General features: G+C 37.1%; 1 protein-coding gene across 6 annotated transcripts in view; it reads left to right on the top strand.

Moving 5' to 3' along the window:
• Window positions 1-20,445, top strand: part of PLCG2 (phospholipase C gamma 2) — a 72,296-nt gene that overhangs the window by 34,575 nt on the left and 17,276 nt on the right. For all 6 annotated transcript variants that reach the window (XM_068693218.1, XM_068693219.1, XM_068693217.1 and 3 more), the window contains 18 exons: window positions 1,164-1,248; window positions 2,018-2,101; window positions 3,495-3,538; window positions 4,714-4,786; window positions 5,929-6,030; window positions 6,204-6,322; window positions 7,596-7,681; window positions 8,668-8,788; window positions 9,616-9,784; window positions 12,388-12,492; window positions 12,697-12,786; window positions 13,841-14,019; window positions 14,767-14,967; window positions 16,471-16,590; window positions 17,534-17,714; window positions 18,359-18,427; window positions 19,434-19,543; window positions 20,326-20,422. In XM_068693218.1, the coding sequence (XP_068549319.1) occupies window positions 1,164-1,248; window positions 2,018-2,101; window positions 3,495-3,538; window positions 4,714-4,786; window positions 5,929-6,030; window positions 6,204-6,322; window positions 7,596-7,681; window positions 8,668-8,788; window positions 9,616-9,784; window positions 12,388-12,492; window positions 12,697-12,786; window positions 13,841-14,019; window positions 14,767-14,967; window positions 16,471-16,590; window positions 17,534-17,714; window positions 18,359-18,427; window positions 19,434-19,543; window positions 20,326-20,422 (2,035 nt within the window). The remainder of the gene's footprint in view (window positions 1-1,163; window positions 1,249-2,017; window positions 2,102-3,494; window positions 3,539-4,713; window positions 4,787-5,928; window positions 6,031-6,203; window positions 6,323-7,595; window positions 7,682-8,667; window positions 8,789-9,615; window positions 9,785-12,387; window positions 12,493-12,696; window positions 12,787-13,840; window positions 14,020-14,766; window positions 14,968-16,470; window positions 16,591-17,533; window positions 17,715-18,358; window positions 18,428-19,433; window positions 19,544-20,325; window positions 20,423-20,445) is intronic.

Raw genomic sequence — 20,445 nt, 5'->3', positions numbered from 1 at the left:
TACCCAGAGTTTGAGACTCAGTCCTAACACGAGACCTAATTTCTGTTCTTTGCTATCTAAAGATAAGTGGAAGAGCAGGCCACTGAAAAGTCGCTGCAGGGGATGACCAAATTGTTCTACCAGCTTGGTGCCACTCAGTGGGGGAAGTCTCACTCTGCCCTTTTCTTCCACCATCTTTACGTGCTTCTATTCAGGCACTCAAGACTCTTTCCTTATTCTGGGTATGACACTGATGTGGACACAAGGTGAGCTGAGTGAGCTCATGAAACTGGTGGAAGACTTGAAGACTAGTTCTCCTTTTTGCCCTAGTTTTTTTTTTTGCTGGCCTATAAAGTTGAGTCAGGTTAGTAGAAGGTTTGAGTGTCCACGCAGGCCTGTAGAAGCAATGGGACCTTAACAACAGGAGCAAAGAGAGGGGTTGCTTCTTGTAACAGCAGTGAGCTGTTGGATTGTCTCACCTATACCAACTACACATCTAAAGCATTTAGGCAGCTGGCTCCTATAGAAATCAACCCTCGTTTTGTTCATGCAAGAATTAGCATAGCATGGCCCTACCTCCCATTTACTCTTGGAGGATAAGTACACCATGTATTGTGATCTGCTCTGAAGTTGTACTGAAGGAAGCCATAGCTACAGAAGTGAAGGCTGATGAGAGAAACATCTGAGATTGAAAGAATGGGAAGATGTGAAGGAAATTGAGTTTTTCAGATGGAGCTATTTATAGTTTTGTTTCTTATATAGTCTTCCATCAACAAAAAAATATCTGACATACACTGGACATGATTCGAGTGGTGTGGCCGGTGTTGCAGCAATAAGTTTAGCTTTGTATCTATGTATTGCGTTCTGTAATTCTGTGAAATACTTGATGTATTTATATACGTCACTGTATTGTTTAAAAGCTTAATGCCCCAAATAGTTGACATGACTGTTTCTACCCACTAACTAGAAAATGTGTCTAGCTTGCTTACATGTAGGTGTTAAGTTTATAGGAGTTAGTAATTATGAGAGATGAGTCCTATCCAAAATGTTTCAGTAGTAACAGTTTTTTGTTGATTAAAAAAACCCCTATATCTATAGATATTTAGTATTATCTGTAGTAGCTGGCTTATTACAACAAAGTTGTGTGTTTTTTTTTTTTTTCTCTATCTTTTCTTTTTTTCCAGTATTAGTCTTAGAGAGCTGAAAACTGTCCTTCCCCAAGTAAATTTCAAAGTGAGCAGCATGAAGTTCTTGAAGGATAAATTTGCGGTAATTACCTGATAAATTCTATCTGTTTTGTGTTATCTGATAGGTGTTGATATTTCTGTTCAGGTTACTACATGTATTTTTGTTTGCTACCATGTACAGTTAAATAAATTATACTGATTTTCTAAGTCTGATTTTGCCAGTATGTAAGACTTTAAGAAAATACAGACATAAATGTTCCTACTTTTCATTGTAGGATTGCCTAACGTTAGCACTGGGCTTGGAGCTCTGGTGCTGATACTGTCTGTGCAAGTGCACAGGAAACTGTTGGATATTGAAGATAAAATTCATATATAAGAATAAGAATTCTTTTGCAATATGATCAAAGTAATAACTTCTTTCTTCCAGTTTATGGTAATACTATTAGCTTCTGAAGGTCCTTTCCATTCCTACAGGAATTTTAAATATCCCCACCTTTTCCTGCTTTGCAATTCGCCACCCTTAAAGCATACATTTTTGCTTCTGTTGCTCCAGCGAACTATGACTGAAAAAAGCACTACTTCACTCTCAGTAACATAGTGGAAATAGTCAGAGTACAAAATAAAAGGCCAAAGATGTGGGCTTAGGAGTACTGTGTCACGAACCAAGAGCCTATTTACTTGTTTGTGTTCTTAAACAAAAAAATAGAAAATAATCCTCAAACATAGAACAAATGAAGTCAGAGTAGAACTGAACATGTGAGAGGGTGGCTGCTAGAAGAGGAGTAACTTCTATGCTGTGCAAATGCATTTCAGGGAATTCTAAATTCACTATGTGCTACTTTCTATTGTAGGAAATAGGTGCTCACAAAGAAGAACTTAGTTTTGAACAATTTCATTTGTTCTACAAGAAAATCATGTTTGAACAACAGAGATCGGTAAGCTTTTTTATAATTAGTCTTCATAATGTTAAACTGATCAGAATAAAGAGTGAATGCTGTTTTTTATTAGCATTTTTGTCTTTCCTCATTCTTGTAACAGAAAGGCTATAGTACTGTGCTTGATGTAAAGTTAACTGTCACCATCAACAATTGGCTTAAGGGGATGAAAAGGTCATTCACATTGTTTCTTGTATATTGGTAGCAAAAATATGCACAGATGTAATGGGGTTTCTAGGAAGAATTTTTCTTGTGAGTTTGTTTAGTATCTAGAATGTCTTTGCATTTGGTTTGGTTGATCTGTTTGCTGGTAGAAGCAATATTTTTTCATACTTGTATTAATCTTGCATTACAAGGAACATTCTGTAAACAACTGGGGTATATCCTGAACATCAAGTAGCAGCTATTGTTCTTGTGTCTCATGCTCAGAGATGACAAGCGCTGAGTCCAGAGCATGATGTGCTTCAGACAGTGCTCGTGAAAAATAAATGCAGTGGATTAACTGCCTAACTACTGTTTCCTTGTATTAATTGCAAAGATTAATGAAGTTGGAACCTGCATGTGTTTAGTGACTCTGAAAATTAGGAACTGTTTGTAACTGTGTGAAAACAGATGCTTTGAAATTACTTGCATATATATCTTTATTGATGACATGCATATTGTTAACTCAGCTTGCAGTTGTTGAAATGGAAACTTCGATAGTGAAAGCCAATGTTGATTCTTTTGGCAGTAGTGCTTTCTTGTGCTGCTTAAAAGTGATGCTAAAATTGTTGTGAAGTAATTATTAATCTCCGTGTACTGATAAGATTTTATTTTTGATTATGAAAGTCTAGAAATTTATCTTAAGCAGAAGGTTGAAGAGTAAAACACAAAATAAAGAGGTTATCTGACTTCCTTAAACTCGTGTTATCGCCACTTGTGGATCATTTCAAAGAAACTCCTCAATTTGCTCAACAACTGCTATGGGGCAGTTGATAAGTTTCCTGTGATCTGTAACTAGGCTGCTCCAAGCTGGGAGCAATTTAGAGTTTACATTCAAATGCGTAAATATGATGGAAGATACACAATTCTAATGTTTGTGAGCTATCAAACAATAAAACCTCCACAGAAAACTCATTCTTAAGAAAACTCATTCTTAACAACGGCAAGCTTTTTGCCTGAGAATTATGTGCCTTTACATTGGAAGTTTGACATGCAATCGCCACCCGTGGCAGTTTTTTTCTTACTGTGTTTAATGCAAAATGTATCTTGTCAACTTGCATGCAGCTTTTCTAGAATGGAAGTGCATGTTTTTTCCCTGTCCAAACCAGTAGTTGTCATTAGATGGAGAATTGCATGTTCTTTTATTTCTTTTTTTTAATCTTGTCTGCCACCCCTTTTTTTCTTTTTAAAGATTCTCGATGAATTCAAAAAGGATTCCTCTGTGTTCATTCTTGGGTAAGGCTCTTGTGTTATTTTTCCAAATAGTACACATATGGTAGCAGTGCTGCAGGACTTTTTAATTATGTCACTGGCTCTTGTTCTTATGCTTTAGTAAGTGAAAAGAAATCATGGATCTTATTGCATTCAGAAAGCTGAATTTATCATGGGAATAAGTTCTGGATGTTGTTTGAATGTTTTTTACCATCTGACTAGAAGAAAAATGGCATGGACTCCAACAACCAAATTGACATGTTTAGATTTTACCAAGTGCAGAACAGAACTAGTGAAGGACAATTTGATGGAAAAACTTGAAACTGGAGTGGTGTGGTGCACAGGCTTTGCCTGGACTCGAGCGGAGCACTGATGCTAACAGTTTCTACAAATTTCACTTGGTGGACTTGGAAAATTTAGTAAAATGTGTACAGAGTGAAAAGAGAGGTCTCAGGTTCTGCTGCTACTATTTTGACCACAAATTAAACCAGTTTATCTTAGCTTTGAATATCACCACAGATGAAGGAAGTTGTTTTAAAAGTTTGTTCTGAGTATACCATGCATTTCCCTAGCCCTTGGTCACACTGTGTAAATTAAACTGGTGAGACTGCTTTAAACCACAGATTTCTCAAGGATGTGCAAGGTTATAAATGCCTTATTGGTACCAGATGATGCAACATTTGTGTCCTACAAAACGGAAAGCAGCTGTGCTGCTTTTTTGTTGATGTGGCTGCATTTTTGCATCTTTCTTCAAGAAGTTTTACTCAGGCAGTCTACTGTGGTAGATAATATATGGAAGGGAATTATCTGTGGATGTGTGGCTTGGTGATAATTCAAAAGAACAGTCTCTCCATGTGCTTCAAATAAACTTAAGAGAACACCTGTGAAGTGAATGCTGTTCATTTGCTACAGATCAATGAACAGATATTTGGTATTTTTCCCAATGAATAATTATCAAAATTATATCAGGACTCTAGGAGGTTTTATTTAAAGGCTCAAATTACAGTGATTAGGTAATACAGTATTACAAGCCTCATCTCAATTCCACTGAAGTTATAAAAAGTTTCTCCCTGGCGGCAGCACATTTATACTGTAAATACAAGATACAAATCCCTGACATTTTCTTCTATGACATCTGATGACGCTTTCTCCGTTGTTTCTTTAGATTCACTTTTCCTTTCTCTCTTTATTTTTTAAAGAAATACTGACCGCCCAGATGCTTCAGCAGTTCATCTCCATGACTTTCAGAGATTCCTGCTACATGAGCAGCAGGTGGGAATGTTACAGAAATTTTGAGCTCTTTTCGCTGTCTCATAATATTATGTGCTCCTTAAAAAAAATATATATAGAAAAAGATATGACACAGAATGTGATTGATGTCAGCTATGATACTAGGTTACTAGGTCTTGGAAAGATTTCTTCTTATTTGCCGCTGTTGAAGTTCACAAAAACTATTATTTTTCATCCATATAAAAGTCTCTGAAGGTACACCAGAAGAAGAGAGGCAGGAAAAAGTAAATAATGTTTCAGCAGGTCTTCGTTTTGTCATGTAGATAAACGGACAAGGTTGGAAATAAACCCTGCATGATAGCCTGGCCTAGTTACAGCTGTCACCATAGATACAGCTAGGGGTAATACCTTGGCCATGGCCCCATTTTATCAGCTTGTATGTAAAAAGCTGAGCTGACTGCCTGCATTTGAGTCAAAGGTAATTTTCTTCTTGAATGGGCCAGTCTGATGTTCCATACCAGCAAGCAGATAAGGGTGGAAGCGGGTACTGGAACTGTCTTCATGGCCTTCTGTAATCTTATTTAGCACAGACATTGTGGAAGAAAAATCATAATTTGATACATAGGCCAATCTTTAAGGCTATACTTTCACAAAGGATATAATGGAGTGGGTCTAAGACTGCTGTTGGAATTTGTCCACATTCCAGTTCTTTGCCTCCTATGCCTTTTAGCTAGTGTTATATTTGTTAGGTGCTGATGAACTGCAGGTTTGCAAATATGAATGAAAAGTGAGATCTATGCTTCCTGTATAAGATTGCTAATTTCTTTTTCTCCTTATTTCACTGTGTTAAAAGTACATTCAGATTGCACTTAGATGTGTGAACAGAATATAGTTAAGGCATATATTTCAAGGAGGCCAGCTTTTTCCTGTGTGCGTGCATGCATATACGTACATACATAGTGTGTGGATCTCGTGGGCCTCCAATCTATATAAAGGTAATCCAGCTATTTTTTCGCTCTTCAACATCGTAGAGGAAACCCTTAAGATGTGAGTACAAAGAAATATACTGTCAGTAAGCTATCTGAAATGGAAGCTTTAATCACAGCTGTAGGGTTCTGCTCTTTGTCAGATTTTATATAGCATATCACCACATCTAAATTTGTTTTCTACTTTATTATCTGAAGGAGTCTTGGGCACAAGATCTGAGTAAAGTCCGAGAACGAATGACCAAATTTATAGATGACACTATGAGAGAAACTGCTGAACCCTTCCTCTTTGTTGATGAGGTAAACTGATGATGCTTTGTAATGGTTTCTCATGGATTTTTTTCTTTTGCTGCTAGTTCCTAGTTTGTTTATTAGTTGACAGATCCTTTGGGATGTTCCTGCTACATTGTTGGGTTTCTTATGTTCTTGTATGATTAAAACATTTAAATTCGGTCTCTCTCTTTGCATTTTAGTTCCTCACTTACCTTTTTGCAAAAGAAAACAGTATTTGGGATGAGAAATATGATTCAATAGATGTGCAGGACATGAATAATCCTTTGTCCCATTACTGGATTTCTTCCTCTCATAACACGTAAGTTATCAGAAGTCCCATTATCTATCTGTTCAAACAGACCTGGCACATGTTAGGAGAAAGTAAAACATTTTAAATTATAATATCCAGAAATATACTGTCTGGATGTGTGAAGTCTTCCTGAAGTGTGATGTAAATGTGGCAAAAACAGCATGTGGATTTCCTTTCTCCCCTTCTCTTAATCTTACAGACTTTGAGACTTAATAAGCTCTGCTGCAAAAAAAAAAAACAAAAAACAAAAAACAAACACCCTCAAACTCCGAGCTGTGTTAGAAAAATTAGTCTTGACTTAAAACTGTTCCAGCATCTATGTTTTCTGAAATCAAAGTTACTGAAGGAGCTTCTCTTTTTTCCAAGCACCAGCAGAGTTTGCTAAGCCTATTTCAACATCAGTTGTACCTGAACGTAAGAATGCTGTAAGGATCCAACTTGTCCTGTGGGAAAATCCCATGCTGCTAGTGTGATCTAAGGGGCAATGGGTTTGTTGTGTTGGGAAAGGAGGCAGTGGTGGTGTGCACTATTGATAGGTATGTTGACAGTTTACAATGTCAAAAAGCAGAAAAGGTTTGTTACTGAGCAGGAAAAGAATATGGGGACTTTAAATTAGCATACCTGCTGATCAGGGCTTGGCTATTAATTGTCTTTGTCTGGAAGACAATCTGGAAGTGTTCTGTGCTTAGTAACTTAGCTGCTTATTTCCATAGCTTGTGCCTAAGGCATCCAGCCCTTTTCATTGATAATACATTGTGTGCAAGCTCTTTAGCTAAAGTTAAATCCTATGTGGTGTTGAGTTGAACTTTCTTCAAATGAATGGGAATTTTTCTCATCTAGCATTGTAATAAAAAGAAAGAGCATGTAAAGAGAGTAAGGAGAGGTGAACAAATTAAATACTGCAGGGAATGAAATGAAGTGGATATGGATATAGCTGCTAGATAACTTGAAGTATAGGGTGTGGTATCACTCCAAATACTCATCCCTCCACTGTGATTATGTCTCAACATGATCAGCTATGTATATGTGCAGAGCTTATGTTTTTTTCTCCAGGAACCTGTCAGAGTTGATTGAAAATTAACCTTCTATAATTTTGTCTATTCAAAAATCTGTTAGTATCTGGTTCTGCAGAGCCCAGTTCTTCCATAGCAAGTTTGGAAAAAAACCCAACCAATCAACATACAGCCTTCATAACAGGAGAAAACATTTTGCCCAGTGAGTGAGTGGGAAATAATTGAAACTGGTTGCCTGTCTTCTCTTACAATTTTCTTTTATCCCTTAGATATCTGACAGGAGACCAGCTTCGAAGTGAATCCTCCACAGAAGCTTACATCAGGTGCCTTAGAATGGGATGCCGATGTATTGAGTGTGAGTAATGAACTTGTGGAGTGGTTTATAACATACTCTTCATGTAAGCAGGGTTTCCCCTGTTTACCAAGAAAGAAAAAAGAACTGAAATGAAGAACTAGTTTGTTTCTTTTTTTTTTTCTTTTTTAACTTTTAGTTAGTCATATGAAAAACACTGATTCCCTAAATAGTTTTTGTTATGCCTCATTATTGCTCTGTTTACTTGCTCTGGTCCTTGTTCCCTGGGAATTCCAAGAAGTTCTGTCTGACTCTCACTGTACACAAACAATTCAATCTTTTGATCTGCTATATGAAAGCATAAGATTTAAATTTGAATTACTTGTGCAGTTAGATAGGTGAAAAGCTTATTTGCCTTCATCATAATACAGACAAGCCTAAGTCTCAGAATTTTGTAATTTGGTGCTATTTGTCATCCAGTTTAACTTGCATGTAAATCAGTTGATGTCTTTGTGTCATTGTTCTCTACTAAGTCTGTATGCTTCTTCAACCCAGTGTCTGTGTTCCTTATTAAAAGGTTTGACTTGAATTTCATGTTGTTGACCACTTTCTTATTAAGCTAGTTCCTGGTTTACATTTGTAACAATTAACAAGAGACTCCATTCAGTTTGGGTGTTTCAAAAGGTGTCTCAGAGTTTCAGGGTTAAAATCAGAAAAATAGATATGCAACCAACTTGTTAGAATGTATTTCTACATGGAAAATTAATGTAAACTTGTAAACAAGTTTTAGCTGCTTGAATTCTTTCCAGATTCCCACATAATAATGCTTTGGGAAAAAATTATACTGTATTTTACGTAAGTTCACTTCAGTAAGAACAATATAATTTCCTCCGTGAGATAGACAAATTCATCTAAGAATATTTTATTAGAAATGAATGTATGAATCCATGTATGAAATGCTCTGAAGAACTGAATGTACATTGTATTCCGTTTATTAGAGTTAAGTAACTACTTGGTGTCTTAATTTTTCCACTGCTTGTCTTTCCTAGTGGACTGCTGGGATGGTCCTGATGGGAAACCCATTATTTACCACGGATGGACACGGACAACAAAGATCAAATTTGATGATGTAGTACAAGCAATCAAAGATCATGCCTTTGTTGCATCTGAGTAAGCTTTGATTTATGTTTCTTAAGCCTGTTTTTGAATGCTTAGACCTTCCTGAACTTTTTTCCCTGTGATTTAAAGGTAAAAGAAACAATGAAATTATGTCATCCTGGTCTTCGTTATTGCACAACATGGGTTTTTAATGGATTTGTCTTTGAGAAAAGGTGCTGCTACATAACAATTTACTGCTGGGGAAGTTAATACCTTAAAAGGGATTCCTTTCTCCTCACTTGTCTTCTTTTACTGAACTGAAGTGTGAAACGTCAAATCCTGAACAGTATGACTTTTTAAAAATAAATAAATAAATAAATAATATCAAAACAAACTACAAGTGACAAGCAATGTATCTATTGGGTTGATAGTCATGTTGTAGGGAGGTCTTAGGAGAGAAACATTCATAGAATGTTTCCTGAACTGATAACATGAATTTTAATCTGCCTCTCTGCTTTGCCCTTCTAAACCTTGTGCTGAGATGTCCTTAACATGAAAAGTATTAGCCAACAATTGGGAGCGAGAACACTTAACACTGAAACTGTTCCCAAAACACTTAAGGAATCTTTATCCTTGCAGATATTCAAAATGTGGCTGGACGTATCTCTGAGCAACCTGATCTAACTTAGGAATTGGGCCTTCCCAAAGAAGGGACTTGGGCTAGATAGCCTCCAGAGGTCCCTTCTGACTTTATCTGTTGTGCGTCTATTCATTTTTTCTTTGTGCTTGCTTCAAATACTTTCTTTGATCTAGGGGTTGAGGGAATGTGGTGTTTTCCTTGCCTTGTCAGTTGAATCAAAAAGAAACTGAATGTCTTAATTTTCTTGTTTTTTTCAAAGATACCCAGTCATTCTGTCAATTGAAGAGCACTGTAGTGTGGAACAGCAGCGATACATGGCCAGAGTGTTCAAGGAGGTGTTTGGTGATCAGCTTTTAACTAAACCAGTTGAAGCCAGTGCAGATCAGCTACCATCACCAACCCAGCTGAAAGAAAAAATCATCATCAAGGTAGGCTTGTGTTGTGTGCTTGTAGATAAAATATAAAAACAAGAGCTGAAGTTGTCAGCTGGCTTCATAGCTTAACTGTTGGTTTCTGTTGAAGAGACAAGAAACCCCATGCTAGAAGTGTGTACTAGTTAAAATTCATAATATTGTATGGAGTTCCATAAAGATACCTATTAAAATACTTGCTGTTGGTTTTCTTTGCAATAAATGTTGCTAATTCAAGTGCCAGATGGAATGTCAGCTCTTTTCTAAAGGTCTTCCAGCTCCTGAAATGTCAGTGCTGCAGATGCTCTTCATAGGCTTCTTACACAATTAGTGACTGGCTAAGAAATATTAAAAGTATGTTCTTGAATAGAAAGTAGGATTAACGATAACTGTTTTTTCAGAGGATGTCTGTCCTTCAAGTAAAACTCAAAGCACTTGCAGACTGCTGACTTAAGCTGTCAGGACTGCTTACTTGGTGAACTGCAAAAATTGATTGGCATTTACTCACTCGGTGTGATTTACATACACAATTTAGTAAACCACTTTGGAAAGACTGCGGTGCTTTTGTTAGAAGGCAGTCACTGTGAGGGTGTCTTACCTGCTGGGCAATACAGATGCTTTACTTGGCACTCTTGTGCATCAGGCAGAAAACTTAAAGAAGACTTCTTGGATTGAAACTGCAGTAGAACTTACTGAAGGGCAAAATTAGGTGGATAATCTGGGGGCTGTTCATGATAGTACAATAATTGCTTTTACCTATGCTTCTGTTTTCTGTCTCTTGCGGTAGTACTACCTCACATGGATTGAACTGCTGAACAGAAGAAACAATGATGAATAGATGCATCTAGATGTATATAAGCATACGGTTCTTCAATGTAGGACTGGAAATGATAGCACCCCACTGCGAGGTGCAAAAGATCAGGAAGCAGAGAATTCAAATCTCTGCTTATTTTTTTTTCTTTCTTCCTTTCTCTAAACTGTCTATTGTTATGATGTAGAGCATAGAAGGGAAATTGTATAGGCATGTGAATAATAACATGACAGATCTGGTTTAAAAAGAACTACAAACTACTGTGATTTTGCACAAGAGAACATCCATATCATCCCTTCTTGTCTAAAAGAGAAGTAAAGAATCTTTGTAAATAGATCCACACCTGCCAGTAAGCTAGTTGTGGTATTTGGCTTTTGTCTGGAAAAAGTTGGCAAACCAAGTTGAGTCCTGCTTTAGGGGCCTGTGGGATTTTTCAGATAGGCCTGTCAGATTGAAATCTTCCTATAGGAGACACAGAATTGAATGTATTTGAAAACTACTAGCTATGAGAGGATTAATCCTATCATTAACTGCGGTTTAAGTGTTTGATGTTCTTTAGCCCCTTGAGCCACTGCTTTTTGTGAGCGCTTCCAATTGCTGAGCCTTGCCCTTCGACATAGCCTGTGTTGTATTGTTTCAGCCTGTAGTTAATTGAAAACTGGCGTGTATGAAAGCACACTGATCACTTAAAAATGTTTCTAATGTACTTTTAGAGAAGGAATGGTCTTACAATAATAAAATCATAGAAGTTGCAACAAAAACTATTCTTATCTATTTTGCTCTTTATGCTGTAGCTAGCCTGCTTCATTTTTTTAGTCTTCATTTAGAATAGTCCAGCTATTGCAATTTCATCTGTTCAACCTTTTCTACAAGGATTAGCTCTGTGGGCTATTTTCACTTGCTGTCTGCTCTTCCCTGTCATGCCCTGTCATAAGCTTTTCATTGCTGCATTAGGATGGTCTAAAATGTTGCATCATCATTTTTCATTGTAACTGAGGACATAGTACGATTTAATGCAAAATGCTTCTCAAGGACTCTGTCTTGTATTTCTCTGTCAGCCAAATTATGTGCTGCACAAAAACCCCATGAACTTCAGCAGCCATTAGTTGAGAGCTGTCTCACCTCCACTGCAAGCACTGGTGTCATCTGTGTGGTAACCTACCTTCTGCTAGACAGATCTGGGCTTAATTGTGTAGCAGTACCCAGGTCTTTCCTGGGTTTGCCTCTTCTGTTGCTACACTGCAGTTGTAGTGTTCTCTCTAAACTAGGACTTAGAAAGCAAGGAGAAGAAGAAAGTAGAACTCACCCCTCTTCTCACACAAGATATCATGTTTGATCATTTTTCTTTTAGGAGAGTGAATTCCCCTTCATTTTAATTCCTATTCTGTTCTTGATTTTTTTTTTTTGTATTTTTTAGTTCCTTATGGTTCTCCTTATGTCCTGCTGTCTGCAGAATGTTTATTGTCTTGTCCTTATTTCTTGTTATGCAAGTGTCACTTCAAGCTTTCTGTCCTGTAAAGAATTGTGAGCTCTTATCAGACTAGCTGTTTCTTCATTGCTTGAATGATATCTGTATTATCTTTTTAAATCTTTATCAAGAGATAAAGAGATAAACATTTTTGAGATAAATTCTACCAAGGTTACATAAAGCTTTGTGGAACAGCTGCTGTTATGGCAATAACAGAAGAAAGCTGGGCAATGAAGGGAAATAACTCCAGTAATACTGAATGCACTGAGACTGTACAATCAATTTTATATATAATTCTCTATGAGTGTAAGAATGTGATGTTTACTTTTTTTTTCTTTTTAGCACAAAAAACTAGGGCCAAAGGGAGACATTGATGTGAACCCAGAAGATAAGAAAGAAGAAAAAAAGCAACAAGGAGAACTTTACATGTGGGACACAATAGAACAGGTATTGTTTATGCGACATCTGCTAAAGTTTGTTACTATGCTGTGTAATATGTACATGAATTTTCTCAATATTTGTGTAATATCCTCAGTTCGTGAAATGTGAGCGAGGAGAAGGCATTTTGTTTAGTGTTACACCTAGTTGGAAATTGTAATTAGTGAGTTTGACTCTGTTTTGTTAATGGTTTTAATCTCTCTCAACTTCTAGAAATGGACTCGGCACTACTGTGCTATTGCTGATGAAAAGCTTTCATTCAGTGATGATATAGAACAGAATGCTGATGAAGATTCATCAAAGGTGATGGCTACTTTTTATCACTTAAGTGTGTTCTTTTTAATCTCTCAGATTATTTCAGTGTTTACAGATGCATATTTTTATGCTGACGTTACAGAAATTGTAGAGGGTCTGTATCAGATAACACATGTATCTGCAAATACTTTTTTTAAAAAGGGGTCTTTGCTGAGGTACTGCATCTAACCCTATTTTAAATAAAATATTTTTTTTTCCCTTTGGCTAATGGAGGACATACAAAGGTGAGTACAAGTACAATTAAATATGATTTTGGTGGTTAAATGCTAATGCTGATGTGCCCACTGACAATTGAAGTTCTTAAGTGCCTTTGGCTGAGTATTGCTGTTCTCTGACTAGGCAGTCTGATGAACTAAGGTTTGTTGTGTACTAATACAGTGTACCTTTTACACAGTGTACAATAGTGCATGCTATTCATTTCACACATGCAAAGTGTTTGTCACAGGTGTGTATTGCTTGTCTGTCATGCTTGGTAAAACAGAAGCATGAGATTCAGCTATGTTCAGCATGGTTTCTTGTTCTGACTTTTTCTGGTTTCCATGCATACTCTCATTTCTAACATGTATGTGCATAGTATAGTTCAGAGAGATCTTTGCACACACAAAACCTTTTATCTATTCACCTACATAGCAATGTTATTAAAATCATTAGCATGTAAGCAAATGTAACAGAGATGATTCCAGAAAAAGTGGAATAGAAACTTCATGATTTTGCAGTAGTGTGCTTTGCTTTGAAAATATAAAATAGCATTTGCACTTCTGTGTTCTTTCACTTTATCAACGTATTTCTCAGTATGTTGATTACATATTTAAATAAGGATTAAGTTGGTCACTGATCCAAAGAAGTAGCTTGAATGACTTGAATGAGTGACTTGAATTGTCAAGTGTGCCTATGAAGGTGATCAGATTGCTTGTGGAAGGAGAATTAGATCTGAGAAGAGCTGAAATCCTGAAACAGAAGCTTGTTATATCAAGAGGAAGTACTTCGTATTAGAATTATAAAGTTAGAAGTGGACAATAAAAATTCTTATTTTCTGGTCTAGGAGGTAAAGCGTACTGAACTGCACTTAAAAGAGAAGTGGTTCCATGGGAAAATGAAAGAGGGGAGAACAACTGCTGAGAAGCTGCTCCAGGAATATTGTGCTGAAATGGGTGGCAAGGATGGGACGTTCCTAGTTAGGGAAAGTGAGGCTTTCCCTAACGATTGCACCTTGTCATTCTGGTATGGTGATCATCATAAAAACTGTACATGGGTTTTGTTTATCTTATGGCATTGCATAAAAATATATGCATTTTGTAAATGTGCAGGTGTAGCCAAGAGTAAATAGGATTAGGGTGTTTATATTTACTAGAATGGTATTCATGGGATTGAGAGTACCTTCTAAATAGAGCTTCTGTGCACTGAATAGTGAGTTTTTGCAAAGTAGACTTTATTTGAAGTTTTGCAGTTGTCAAGAGGGGACTCCCTGTTATGATGTCTTTTTCCTTTTTCCACTCTGTCAGGATGTATGCTTTGTTATTTCCTCAGTGAGTGGGCCAAAATTTGATTTTTTAGTTTTAGGATAAATTATTGTTTTTCACACTGATTCACGCTTTCCACAATCATTTTCTCGTGAGTTTACCTTTATTAGCAGAGATCGATCTTTTCAATGAAAGAGTCCCCTGGGGGTGAAACGGGTTTTTCCATGATATGTTGTGTGTTCTTTTTGTTGTTGTTGTCAGAACAAACTTTGAAGGGACTTAAGTATTTGTCACCTTTTGAACCATTGTGGGTTGAAAAATAATTTTTTGGGGACTGTAATTATCACTGGTCAGCATTTTTGTTGCTGTTGTTATTTCAGTTATTTTAAGAGATAGTAAAGATTTCTTGCTTACCACATAGTTGACCAGGAATGCTTGAGGAAACGCTTAAAAGAATAAAAGCTGTTAAATACCTTTCTTTTCCTTATCCCCCTCTTCACATCTTCAGGAGGTCAGGTAGAGTCCAGCACTGCCGTATCCGTTCTTCAAGTGATGGGGACACTGTGAAATACTACCTGACAGACAACCTCACTTTTGATAGCATCTATGATCTCATTCAACACTACAAAGAGGCCCACTTGAGATGTGCTGAATTTGAGCTGCGTCTGACGGATGCTGTGCCTAATCCCAGTCCACACGAAAATAAAGAGTACGTACAGCAGAAGGCAAGCACCAGGGCTGTTATGATACAGAATATTTTTGGTTTTTTTTGATGGTCTTGGATTTTTGCATAGAAAATTCCCCAGATTCAGGAGCACACCTGAGTGCTGCTTGTTTGTGGATATCAGAGGTATAAGCTTCCCTGAAGGATGCTGAGTAAGAGCGCTGATTTTGTGAGAACATGGTAAAACAGAGAGCAGTCACCTGGAAAGCAATTTACTAGAAATAGCTAGAACAATCAGTGAGAACTGTAATGCTGTGGAAGTGTGCAATTCCTTCATTCTCTGCTCAGTGTTTTACAGTACCCAGTGGGCCGGGTTAGATATTTAGTAGTTGACTGTGACCTGTCAACTAAGTGGTCATGGTCTGTGCCATCTGAAAACTTTTATTACTGGGGCAGTGAGCCCAAACTGAGTTACTTTTCCCTGATCCCCACTTCCAAATGACCCCTGTCAGAGTTGGTTAGGCTTACTTGACCCCATGCTGTTTGGGAGTAGTATAGCTTGGTGTTTATTTCCAGCTGCTATTTGCCTGACATAGATCTTGGGCAGAGCTTGCTCTTGTTTGTTGGCAGAGCACTCTAGTCATTGCCCTTTGATCTGTTTTCTCTGCAATCAGGAAAAGAGAAAACGTTTTTTGCTTGAGAAATAGAAATCTGTGACCTTAAGTTTCTTTTCTTCCCCTTGTGATCTGGGAATCGCTGTGTGTGCATAGATAACTTTTGAAGGCAGCATGAGAGGAGGGTACAATTTAAGGGTTTGGCTTTCCTGTATGTACGTATAAGGTGGAGATGTACTGGCATTGTACTGGTCACAGCTACACTGAAGGTATGTTAGGTCTGTCCTTACAGTGAAAGATATAATTAAGTTCTGAGTGAAAGAATTTAGATCGTAGAATGATAGAATGGTTTGGGCTGGAAGAGACCTTAAAGATTGTCTAGTTCCAGCCCTCCTGCCCACCTTTCGCTAGGTGGGCTGCATCCAGTGGGGTCTTGAACACCTCCAGGGATGGGGCATCCACAGCTGCTCTGGACAACCTGTGCCAGTGCCTCACCATCCTAATAATGAAGAATTTCCTCCTTGTATCTAATCTCAATCTCCCATTTTTAGTTTAAAACCATTACCCTTGTCCTATCACTGCATTCCCCAATAAAGAATCTTTCCCCCTTTTGCCTGCAGCATTGCTTTAGGTACCAGAAGGCCTATACAAGGTCTCCCCCGAGCCTTCTCTTCTGTTCTCTAAGCTGAACAACTCCAACTCTCAGCCTGTCCAAATATAAAACAAATATTAAATGACTTATTTTTTCTCGTAGTGTTTGAGATTCTATCATTAGTAACGTTACCTCATTATAATGTTATATATATAGCATTATATATGTAACATTCTATCATTAGTAATGTTAATTCTATCGCTAGTAAACACTGTTATTGTTACTGAATGACATTCGACAAGCTTTGTAATCCTAGTCCATTTTGATTTTTGACTGTTGTAGTTGGTACTATAGCAACTTGAGTCGGGGAGAGGCAGAAGACATGCTGATGCGAATCCCTCGAGATGGAGCCTTTCTGATTAGAAAGAGAGATGAGCCTGATTCGTTTGCCATGACTTTCAGGTAAGAAAAGATGGATATTAATACATTACCTAGTAGCCCAACAGTGTTCTGTTTTTTCCCATTTAAAAATACTATGGGCTTTTTGGAGTCATAAAATTCATGCCATCAAATTTTGAGTAATTAGTACAGTTAATTTACATAGTAGGTCCATACGTAGTAAAAAGTGCTTAAGAAATTGTACAACCTAAGTGTGTGACTGGAATAAACCTTTATGCTATTATAAAGAGCATATGGGCACCAACTGTCCCTTTCTTCGTATACAGAACTGCATGTGACCTGTCTTCATTTCTTTGATGCTCCCTGCTGCAGGGTGCTATTTGAAGTTCCTTTTGGTGCTGGTTCAGCAGCAATTCAAGGCCTTTATCCTCTGGAAATCCTGCCCTGTCATATAACTGACCAAAGTTAATTTGTTATCTGTCAAAATGAAGCTATTTTCTATTTACTTGTAGGCTTTTATTGCCAGGGAAAATATTTTTGAAACTGTGGTTCCTGCAACAACATTAATAAAATGTATAGACTTATGGCATTCTCCATTGTGCCTTCAAATCAAATCACATTTGAAGCGAGTTTGTCTTGTTGCTTAGGGACAGGAGCAGATCAGCAGCAGTGGATTCCAGAGGGATTCTGTCTGATTCAAGACATTTAAGTTAGTATGAAAGTGACAGAATACCCATGTGTAGTGGGGAAAAAAATAGGGAAACTTAATCTAGGCAAAAACATGGATTTGTCCCAAGGCCCTGCACATTGTAGAAAAGTGAGAATGTCTTTTTGTGAATTCAATCAGGCAAATGGAATTTGATTTGAATAAAAGATGCTTTGGAAGAGAGAGAAACAATTTCATATGATTAAGATGCATGAAGCTATTCTGGTCTAGTATGCAGTGCTGATGCTTTCATTATGCCAAGTACCAATATCTTCTACAGCAATTGTACTTGTTTCACAGAGCTGAGGGGAAGGTGAAGCACTTCCGAATTCGGCAAGAAGGTCCCCATTTTGTGCTTGGAACCTCGGCCTATTTTGAGAGTTTAGTGGAGCTTGTAACATACTACGAGAAGCACCCTCTGTACAGGAAAATGAAATTGCGTTACCCGGTGACTGAAGAGCTGCTGGAGCGCTACAGCACGGTGAGTGATGGACCTTTGAGTCCCAGATTTAGACTTGGTTGAGCTGGGTGTGGTTCTAGCTATGATAGACGTCCTTCAGGGGAGCTTACACAGTCTGTGAAATTGAGGTGTAGCTCTGCTGAAACAAGTTTTTGATAATAGCACGGTTGTCCCTCTCTTCTGTTACTGGAGTGGGCAGAGATCTTATATTGATCGTGCAGATGCCAATAAAAGAATAAATATGACTGTATATTAAAACCACTTTTCTTGTCTTAGAGTTTCTATCTCATAGTGAAACCACTGTTGGAACTAAAGTACTTTAACACAGAAATTGTGAGCTTGGGTATTGTCTTCCACTGTTGTGCCCAGAATGGTACTCACAATCTCAAAACTATTTGATTAAGAGAAAATTTGGTGAGGCATTGCTGTTTCATTGTATTAACTGTTCATTAAACTGAGGTGCAGACAAGTTAAATAACAAACTCATGTTCAGCTGTGTTCAACTGTAGTAATGAGCTTACCATAGGTTTCTGGCTTTCCTCCTCTCCTATTTGCTTATATATTGTCAGAAAGGTGGTTTCAGCAAAATTTTCTTGTCTATTAACATTAGTTATCTAATTTTTGATTCCTATAATGTATCTTTTTTCTTTTTTTCCCATTTTTAGGAAAAAGATATAAATTCGCTTTATGATGTCAAGATGTATGTGGAACCCAGTGAAATCAACCCTACAGTGGTATGCTTAAGGAGAGATGGCCTTCACATTTTCTCTTAGACTTCTGAAAATGATGAGAATTGTTCGTTGACTTCCTGTTAGTAGTAATAAAAAGGTTAATTGAAAATGTTAGGGTGCTTTACAGAGGACTAGACAGCAGAACTTCTAAAGTGTGACGTTTTTTCTAGTATCTCTTCTAAATTTGTACCTACATACTTTGTGTGCAAATCCTGTATTGGTTCACCCATACTGGGAATTTGGGCACTTCCTGCTATTGAGTTTGTGGAAGTGTTATGGTTTATCAGCTGTGCTTATCTGGGCATGCTCCCAAAATTAAATAACAAGTGACACAGCAAACAGCTACTTCTCTACTTATTGTTAGGGCGTTCAACTTGTAGATTCTCATAAAAGTTCACCTGCTAGTAAATTCTGTGACTGTAATTCAAAAAAAATATATCTTTTTTTGGCTAATGAATTTACATTGCTGCTGCCATTTACGTTGGTACCATTTACCATCAATTCAAGTGGTAGGAAATTCAAGATAAAACAACTGCTTGGTCTGCTGAAACTAGATGTCTTCCTAAAGGAAGTATGACCAGAAGGATAGCTGATGTGGTTTGGAAGTGGAGGCTTTTAGACTGCATCGAAGTCTACAAGCTACAGATGCATATGAATACATGTGATGAGGATAGTTGATTGATATTTCACTTTTTAATTTTATTTTTAATTTTATTTTTTTTTCTACAGTAATTATGTTGGTGTACTCTTTTTTTTTTTTTTTTTTTAAATAATTTTTATTTTCCAAGCTGGTATGCAAAGAATAGCAGTTAAGTAGCATTACTTGCTTCCACCAATAGATGTCACTCTGGAACTTCAGTATTGCAATTTCTAAGCTTTAAAAAAAAAAAATAAATCTGATTCCATTCTCCTCACCCTTTATAAATAAATAAATAAATAAAATTGCATTCTTGATCATTTTATGACCCGTCCCCCTATAGATGACCCCTTTGTTTTGCTTCTCTTAAAGCCTCAGAGAACAGTGAAAGCCTTGTATGACTACAGAGCCAAAAGAAGTGATGAATTGAGCTTCTGTCGAGGAGCTCTAATTCATAATGTCACAAAGGAAACTGGAGGCTGGTAAGGACAAAATTCCTCATAGGAAAACTTCTAGTGACTTACTAGATGGGAGAAAAATAAATTAAGCTTTGGGTAGTAGGTTTTTAAATAACTGTTTGCTGCTTATTAACTATAGTCCTACAAATCTTAATTCTAGTATATTAAACAAAACCAAAAACCCTCAAATTCAAGTCTCTTTTCTTGTCTTTTTCATTGTTCTGCTCTGTAGCACTAACCTCACTATGTAGAACCTTCATATCCCAGCGTATCCAGTATTTTTCCTTTGCTACATGAATACTTCCTGAACACTTGTCTATTCTGGGAAATCACACATCTTTTACCATTATCATCATTGCTGTGTATCATTTTGTCTGCTTGGTACTTCTCAGGAATCAAATCCACTTTTTTTTAGTTATCTATATGGTCTCCTTTCAGAAAAGATTTTCTTTCTTAGCTGGCTTGCAAATTGCTTAGAAAGCTTGGAAACCTAATATTTCCCTGTAGTTTCTGCAGTGCAATCAACCACATAATAGTGTTTTTAGTACTGGAGGGGGAAAAGCCTCTTAAGTCATTAATTGCAGTTTACAGTAACTGTAATCCCTCTGAAATGATCTGTTACTACAGTTAATGATCACTTTGTTAGAGATTTTAGCTACTTCATCACTTATATTTTGGTGACTGCCAGCTAGAGAAGCTAGTGGTATCAGTGACCAATTTATTGAAGATTGTTGCTTCATTAATGGCCTGTTGAAACTCTTTAATTTCTTTTTCTCTATGTATTTTTTTTTTTAAATTTAATTTAGGTGGAAGGGGGATTATGGAGAAAAAGTCCAACACTATTTTCCATCTAATTATGTTGAAGACATGTCATCTGATAACTCTGCTGAGCTTGAAAGCCAGGTGAGGTTTGAAGCTTGTCTAAA

Source organism: Anas acuta, chromosome 10 (assembly GCF_963932015.1).
Source record: "Anas acuta chromosome 10, bAnaAcu1.1, whole genome shotgun sequence".
NCBI classification, from domain to species: domain Eukaryota; kingdom Metazoa; phylum Chordata; class Aves; order Anseriformes; family Anatidae; genus Anas; species Anas acuta.
The sequence above is the reverse complement of the archived record's forward strand: the minus strand, read 5'-3'. Positions and strand labels throughout refer to the sequence as shown.